Here is an 8,890-nt window from a genome sequence, read left to right on the forward strand (position 1 = left end):
AAGAGAAAGAGACGTCGAGGTCCGCGTCGCAAGGCCCGGGACATGAATAAGCCAACGGGCAAAGGTGTGGTTCCCAGGCGTCCGCGGTAGGAAATCGCTCACTAGGGAAGAAAGATGGAGAACAGAAGCCAGGAGCGAACCAAGACGTGATTAATATAAAAGTGGGCGGAGCCTGGCCTGGCCGGAAGTGGCCAAAGAGGGATGCTGTGCCGTGCCAAGCAAGCGCGAAAACGGGGGGGTTATGCCGCAGCTGTGTTGGCTCCCGCTGCACTCGGCGTATCCGTGTATATGCACCGGCGAATGTGTGTGCAACACACCGAACGCATACTCGGCACGTACGTCTGAACCGACGGAGGAGGTGAGAAAATGGGCGAAGCCAAAGTGGCGGGGATGATGCGAAATATATATCACGATTGACGCGCAACACCACCCTCCTCCCCGTGTCAGCCTGATCGGCCCAGCGCGACCGTGAAGAAGGCGTGACAGCCGGGCCGAAGTCATCAGCCGGGAAGAACCGCGCTCGCGATATCCTCGAAGACGACGAGATATCGCGCACAAAACACTTGCCGACGACACAAAATCGATCAACCGGCTGCGCGCGAACGGAAGGCACGCAGCCGCGACTTGTTACAAGCGTTCCTCGCGGTTCCTTCCGTCGAACGTTTGGCTTGGCCGCGCGAACTGCCGGCTGTCTTCGCTCCGTCTCCTGCGCTCGCCAGGCTGATCTTTGAATTTTCAAGAAATCAACGGTCAACCGAAGATGCCAGACAAACCGGATAGCCGCACCGGGCAACCTTCGTCGGCGGAGGAGCGGGATGGGTCGGCTGATTGGCGAATATGAGATCGAAGAGATCCGGGGGGGGCACGCGAAGCTTTCGGAGAAAGCGGGGTGTAAGGGTTGACGCGCGGGGGTGGCCAACCCCATCCACTTCTTTAACGCCCCCAAGCAGGGTAGGACCGCCTCCGTCTCTAGTGTTCCACCTACTACACCATCCGGAGCTTCTACAATCTCGTAGACGAGCCACCCACACATAGCTACGACCGGTGGTACCCGACTACCTCTATCGGCTGTATACTTTAAAAAAAAAAAGCACCCCTATTCCCTGATAACATGGAGCGTTTGCCGATTGAAGCGCAACTGCCATCGCCCTTCGCGTCTCTCATCCCTTCGAATGCGCGAATCTCCGATGTCTCGTTCGAAGCAATAAAAGAATTTCGCTGTCAAATTTAAAGAACCATCGCCGCTGTAAATTCGAGTCCATTTTGCAAGTATTTTATGTTGTTCGCAAAAGCTACCCGAAAGCATCGCTAATAATAAAAATAAAAAGTTTTTTAAAATAAATGAATTATTTAATAATAGTAAAAAAGAAAACATCAACAGTAATTGCTTTAATGCATTATATTCCAAAAAATTGCTATATTTTAAGAAAGATTGCACCGAAATATTAATCTTCTGGGTTTAATTTTATTTCATATTTTAAAAATAATTTCTAAAATCAAATATATATCTAAAGACAGAAGACGTTAATTTTAGCTATAATTTTGAAGATGTAAACAATGCACTTCTCTCTAGCTAAAACAACACGGGATTTGTAATTTTGAAACGTAGATTTTAATACGACTCTTGTCGAGAGAAACATCTTAAATGTTGTTGCTAATTTTCTACATAAATATTACCAAATTTGCTATTATAACTCGCAAATGGGTTTAACGGGGGTTGTAAATGATCGCTACTTCGATATAGCGAACGCGCGTTTCAAAGTAACTCGAGCATAATTCACAAACGTGAGTAATGATTACCGATCTCTCCATTTGATCATTTTGTTTGAAGTTGCTCGCGTGGTAGCAAAGCCCTGGTGAACGTCAGGCGTTGCGTGACAGACGATGAAACACGAAATAGGAATTTTTGTCAGGTTGTCAGAAGCGTTTCGAAACAAGTCGTTGGACTTCCTCAGCCAATAACACGGTGATTCATGCGATATTAGATTATTCGAGAGACTCCAGGCAGCTTGAAAGGCGGCACACCTCCGAGCCAAGATTATTTTCGGAAAAATGCGCTTTACCGCAAAGATTTCTGTACCGACGCAGGTACATATTTAGTAACCCGAATGTAGTTAATCTTAGGCCGGTGTATAGTGAGATTTATTTGACCAACCATTCTGCTTGTCCGGCGCGCCTATTTGTCTTGTCACGATCGTTAAAGTGTCATTTCCACGAATATCGCCCCGGTCGGTGGAGCATAGGATCAATCAGGAAATCTCGAAGCAAAGAACATTCGTCTGCATTATGCAAACGTCGTATTTAATTCATTTAACGGCGGTACAAAAGGGATTCGCTAAATCATTTCGTCTTGGCAGCAGCAGCTTGGCGATGATAACGTGATAACGTTTCTATTTTTATATCCGCAATTTTGGCAACAACACATTGATTACCACTATTAATTGCGAGAAAAATACAGAAAGTTAATATATAGGTTAATATATAGGTTTCTTACAAAATGCAACGCAATCGATAACTTTTAAAATATATATATGCAATCTAAAAAAACAAGTGTTTAAAACCGTCGAAAAATTGGATTAAATAAAAAATAACGTCGAATAAAGTATCGTCGAATGCACGTTTCTTAAGAAAGCGATCGATTAGTTGAAAATTTGTATCGCGCTATAATTTCCATTTGCGTCCCTTCTATTTTTGCCACGACCTAAATTCGATTAAAGTAAATCGCGCGAAATATTCGCTGGTTTTGCATCCGCACTTTTACATTTCTATTTAATCCGGCGCGCGGCGATGTCGATATTTATAACGTAATTTATAAGATTAATAGTGACGAAATCGTGCCGCGCGATGGATACTCTAAACTTAGTGATAGCGCTAAATTTCAAAATACACTGTAAATCCTAAAATGTACAAAACAATATGACTGTCCTCTCATCAAATTATATTAGCGATTCTAAACGACGTAAATTTGTATTATTACGAGAAAAAAATTGTAATCTCTGTTACATATACGCACACACAACATACATGCATGCACACACACACACGTGTAACAAGATAGAGAAAAAGAGCGATTGTCTCAAATATTAATTTGTACGTGTATAAACATACACATCTATGCAAAACATTAATGAGAAAAAAAGCGGTGCATAAATTTGAAGTTACAGATGTCAGTGTCTCTCCCAGTTTGATCGAAAAAAATATCTATTTCGATGCTTAAAGTCGTATCTCTCGGAATATAAATTTAAAAAATTAAATCGCACAAGTATACCGCACGATTAAATTCGCAAAATGCCGAATAGAAGCAAAGAGTCCGACGCTAAATCGTAGAGGAAAGCGCGCGTTAAGCGGAAAACGTTAAAAGGATTACTCCAAATTCCAGCAGCAGCGTGCGAAGAGTAACGCCGGTGGCACGTGGCTGTCACCAGTGACTACAGCGCGATGCAAAGAACAGCAAGAACGAAGCTGGTGACAAAAAATGAGACGCAACAAAATCGAGTGAAGGGCGAAAGAAGGAGAAAAAGAGAGAAAGAGAAAAGTAGCATCCAATAAAATAGATAAAGCATTAGAGAGAGAGAGAGAGACAGACAGACAGACAGAGAGAGAGAGAGAGAGAAGTAAAGACGGATAATAGAGGATATTTATGTGATGCAAGTGCATTATGTAAACGAGCCTTTACGAGGCAGACAGGCAGGCAGTGCATTGAAGAAGTGTTGCAGGGTGAAGTAAGGCTACCTGGACGGGTCTCCAGCGTGGCTCCAGCATGTCCCGCTTCCTCCTCGCCAACTCACTCGTGACCGTCGGTTCCTCCGTCCTTCTTTACGTGGTAAGATTGACGGAAAAAACAAGAGGGAAGATACGAGGCTCCCTTTGGCTCTCTTTGGTGACTCTTGCTCCGTCCGCCGGGATGCAGTTCCTCGTGCTCCGTTTCTTTACCCCTATCTCTCTCTCTCTCTCTCTTCCCGCCCCCCTTTGTCTCTCCCCCTTTTTCCACCTCTCTCTCCTTCCTCCGTGCCACTATATATTTCTCTCTCTCTTTCCTTCTCTTTCTCCCGCTCTGTTTTCCTTTCACCCTTTTCGACTTCTTTAGCTCGCTACCTATCCACCTATCCGTCTACCTATCTATCTGTCTTTCTCCTGAAACACCGCGTGCCGCGCGCGCCACGTGCACCGTCGCGAAGTTGAAGAACGATGCCGGCCCTCGATCGGACGACGCTCTCGATGAAGAGAAGCAAACGATTCTCAAAAACGCCGACGGCGACGTCGCTCTCTTTTTCTCCCTCCCTCCCTCTCTGTCTCTCTCACCCTCCCTCTTTCTCTTTCTTTCTCTCTCTTTCTCCGGGGACGAATGCCGGAGGGGGGTTGCGGCGGGCAGCCGCGTAAGACGCCCTCTCTCTCCCTCTCTCTCTCTCTTTCTCTCGCAACCTGGGGCAACGTTCCTTCGCCGTCGTGGAGACAGGCAAAACGTGCGCCGTACGTAGCGGTGCGGGGTTGCGTGTGCAGGTTTGAAGAAAAGGGGGTATAACCGCGCGCCGGTGGCTGCCGTCGCGACTGTGCGACGCTCGGCACCGCTTAGCCGCGAAACCCTCCGGCCGCGGTGAGCACGCGGCTACTGAGTCGGCGCATTGCGAAGACCATCGTGGCATCTCCCTCCGAGGCTCGACGGCCACCTCTTCTCCGTCGCTCCAGCGCCGGGTTGTCCTCGTCGCGCGCGTTATCGCGCCGCTCTCGCGGGTTCATCTTCCATCTCCATTCAAATCGGCTCTCCCTTTCTCCCCCGTCCTCTTTCTCCCTTGCTCCGGCTCGCGTGGGTGTTTCTCGGCTCTCCGGAGAGAGGCAGTCCTGTCGGTTGCGCCGCGGCGCACTTTGGCGAGTGTCGCTTGGCGTGCTGACCCACGCGGACCATGTTTTCCAATTTGTGCATCACGTTTGATTGCCTTCTTGATGCAACTCAATTTTTTCCGATATCTTTGTCGATAGGAAGTTTCAGGGCGATGGCGTAGTAAATTAGTATTTTTCATGAAATGACAATTGAAGCATATTTAATGCGGAACTAAAAATTGAAAGGCCCGTTCTTTTTGCAAAGATTGCCTCCTTTTCTCCTTGTCTTCTTATAAAGTATATATATGTTCATAAATATTTAATTTATATTTCATTTTCCTGCCTTCTTTCGTTATTATTTATATAGTTTTATGTTGTTAATTTTGTAGTTTTAAGATTCACATTTCAGCTAATTTTTTAATCTGATCTCCAAGCGATTTAATTTCGATTATTATTAATTGGAAAATCCGAAATAGTCAATTATGCTTTACGTATATACATCCTAGTCGGTAAAAAATTACTCGTCTCCCTGGCAGGTTGCGATTATTTTCGAAATTTATTTTAGAAGAAGTATGCGTATTCTCTATTGAAGGGTTTAATTAAAAATATTATGTTTATAAATATAAATTTAATTTAATTGCAATTATATATTTCACGCATTTTTATCACATATTGTAATCGAGAACATGTTACATCTATGAGGCTGACAAAATCCCATCATCATAAACGAACCTCTGACATCGTACGTGATAGGAGTATAGATGTCCATGTAGTTATTGTTATCGATTCGACCTACTCCTAAGACCAGACTAAAGCCGACCTGTTCTGATGTATTCATCATGCTCAGCATAATTTCCCATCCTTCTGCTTGAGCCGTCCCCGAATAGTTTCGATACGTCCGTCTTTTATTTGTAACGTAACTATATATTAATCAAAATCTTTCTAAAAGTAGCTATATTTATCCAAAATTTGATAATCGCTAAAATATTATACCTACTCTTATGCAGTTTACTTAAAGTATTTTTATAGAATGTAAGTAGTTTATTTTTGTAATTATGAAATCCAAAGTATTGAATATTATTTATACGATACACGAATTAATTATAAAAAATGTTTAAAAAAAGAGTATTATTTATGATAATAATTATATACTGTATAAAAATTATTTATTTAAAAAAATATCAAAAAACACGCGTAAATACAAAATTATGTTATAGTTAATTGACATTATGAATTATAACATAAAGTGAATAGAGAGATATATCTCGTGGTGTTGAACTTAAAAAAATTGTCGATATTATTTCTATTTACATCTACATTTATATGTAATTATTTAAATATTATAGCAATTATATATTTGAATACGTATTGAAGTTTGGTTTGAAATCTGCGTTTAATTGCGACGTTTCATCACGAGTCTCTCTCTTTTCCATAGCGGCAAGATAGAAACTGTCACGGCTATAAATCGGCGCGATAACTGAAGATGGGCTGGTGACAATGTCGGGAAAGCAGGTCGCGGATAGGTAGATACGTAGGTAGCTACGGACAGCGTGCGACAGACTTTATAGCGGGCTAGTTTGTTGTTGTTTGTTGTTGTTGTTCGCGTTGTTTCTCCCGTGGCGGTACCGAACGGAGACACAATGCCGAGAGCGTGACGCTGGTATTGATAACAGCTTCTCTCCGATGGAGAGGGAGAGATGCCGAGAATACCGGTATGATTGAAGATACATACAACTCCATTTTCTCGCCACGAACAACTTGTACTTAGAGAATTGCATTGAAAATAATGGTTTCTGCAGATTGCATGCGTCAATACACGCATGGAAAACCTTTCACGAAATATCTCGTTAAATTTCTTATAATGTTTCTTTTTTTATTATTGCAAGAAAATGATTCTTATCTTTTCGTCAACTGCCCCATCGTATTTTAAGGCTGCAAAATATATTTCTTGAAAAATAATTTCTCTTTAAAAATAAATTTATTTTTACTTTATTGATAAAACATATACTTTATAAATTGTATATCTTTTGCATTTATTCTACAAATAATTATAATGCCAAAAATTTATATTATATGTTGTATATTGTCGAGATATACTGCGTGCATGTTATTTAAAAATGTAAATCGTGTCTTACTAATTGAATTTGCATTTGCCGAAATCGGATCGATCCGAAACATTAAAAACCCGTTTTGGTACTTGGCCTCCCTTTCAGAATAATCCTTCCAGATACTGAGCCCACCAATGTCAAGGTGTCAGTGGGAAGTCGAAAGTCCGATGAAGTTAAATATAATCCGAGCACCGATTGCCCTCAATTACTACAAAATAATTTCTTACAATTAGTTAAAATAAATTAAAAAATATATTATATTTTATTACAAATTTCTTGATTTTTTCACAAATTAATAATTGTTCATAAAAAATATCGTTTTTTAAAGTAAGATACAAAGATTGTGCTATTACCTGCTATTACCTCAAATTCGTTGCGCGAATATTGTAGTATATATGTAGTAAAAAAGGCTAAAATCGAATTTAAAATTTTGCTCGTATTTCCATTCTTTATTTTTTCACAATGGATTTTGACAAGTCTCATTTACATACGAAGTATATAAACATTAAGTATATAACATTGTTCTTATTTTGTATTTGAAATAAATAATAAATGAATAATTTCCTGCTTAGAGATTTAAAAAAGGAACTTTTGATAAGACCATAGATTAAATGATTTCAAAGTAAATTTTACTGCTTAAAATATGAAAGGAAATATTAGATTTTGAACATTGAGGTCAAAAGTAAGAGAAAAATTTCGACTCCAGTCACTAATCAAAAATGATACTTTCAAATAATTTAATTGAAACACAGATAAATAAAAATGTCAATACATTTATTAGCATACGTTGTCGAATTATTCTAATCCCAAGTCTGTCCTCATGCTAAAAAAAGAATTCAAAACTCCAAAATCGACAGAACTGGCGAAAAAGAATTGAATATGAAAAAATATCTATCTCTCTGGTTTAATAAACAGTGAATCGAGCCGGACTTTGTGCGCTGGAACATCGTCGGTGTCGATATTCGACGAGATATCGCACAAACACCGTCATCCCGATGAAAAGATTGTCAATAACCTCTAACACCTGTTGCGCAGTTTAGCGACGGATTTTATTCTCACGCGTGGGTTATATTCATTTATTGGTTCGCGGATTTGACGGGTCGCGTCGCGTCGCATCGCGTCGCGGCGTCGATACACGAATGACACGAAAGTTTCTAACGTAGCTGCCACGCGTGCCGTAATAAAATCACGTTTTGTCAGAATTTTTTAATAAAAGCGCAAAATATGTAGCGAATATTCTGTAAAAAATTGTAAACTAATTTTGCATATATTCTCTCTGTTTCATACTTGTAGTTCCTGTGAATAGTTGACAATTTTATTTGGCAAACGCCGAATTTTTGACGAGTTCATCAGTAAAAAGAATAATTATTATGTGAAGATATCTATTAATTATATTTACCTAAAATTGGAGATTTAAACCGAGTTGTTTATTTTAAATATTATTTTCGTTTCTAATTAATTAAGATTTGTTTAAAGTTGAAATTATGCTCTCGCTACGTCTCTGGAGCAGGAACGAACAGATTCAGAATTCCGTAACAGAAAATTCGTGTCGTTCCAGCCACAGCATGGGAGATGCATTTCGTAGTGTTGTTGATTTTTGCATAATTTATCAAGGTTGTTTGGTTAAGCGAGCCGTTAGGGTGAATCGTAAGGGTTACTGAGCTCGGGAGTTGCGCTATGGGGCGACAATTTCAGACACCCTTCGCCAAGATGATTAGCATCCACATCAGGGACGGACTTATCGCGTTCTAAAATATTTTTAAACACATCATGTGCGATTTATCATGCAATTAGAAGAGTTATCTATTCTTGAATTAATCACGAATGAAATTATGACGTGTATCAGAATATATAATTAAAAACTATTGTAATTGAATTAAGATTATTTTATTATATTGCGGTACATTTTACATGACTTATTACGAGTTTATATCATAGATAGTTCCGGCTAGTGATGTAAGCAA

General features: G+C 40.3%; 1 protein-coding gene across 4 annotated transcripts in view; it reads right to left on the reverse strand.

Moving 5' to 3' along the window:
• Positions 1-4,601, reverse strand: part of LOC105256333 (forkhead box protein P1) — a 281,566-nt gene extending 276,965 nt beyond the window's left edge. For all 4 annotated transcript variants that reach the window (XM_011266160.3, XM_011266163.3, XM_020029092.2 and 1 more), the window contains exon 1: positions 3,733-4,601. In XM_011266160.3, the coding sequence (XP_011264462.1) occupies positions 3,733-3,762 (30 nt within the window). In that variant the 5' untranslated portion in view covers positions 3,763-4,601. The remainder of the gene's footprint in view (positions 1-3,732) is intronic.
• Between the last annotated feature and the right edge of the window lie 4,289 nt (positions 4,602-8,890).

Source organism: Camponotus floridanus, unplaced genomic scaffold (assembly GCF_003227725.1).
Source record: "Camponotus floridanus strain SB8 unplaced genomic scaffold, Cflo_v7.5 scaffold41, whole genome shotgun sequence".
Classification (NCBI taxonomy): Eukaryota; Metazoa; Arthropoda; class Insecta; order Hymenoptera; family Formicidae; genus Camponotus; species Camponotus floridanus.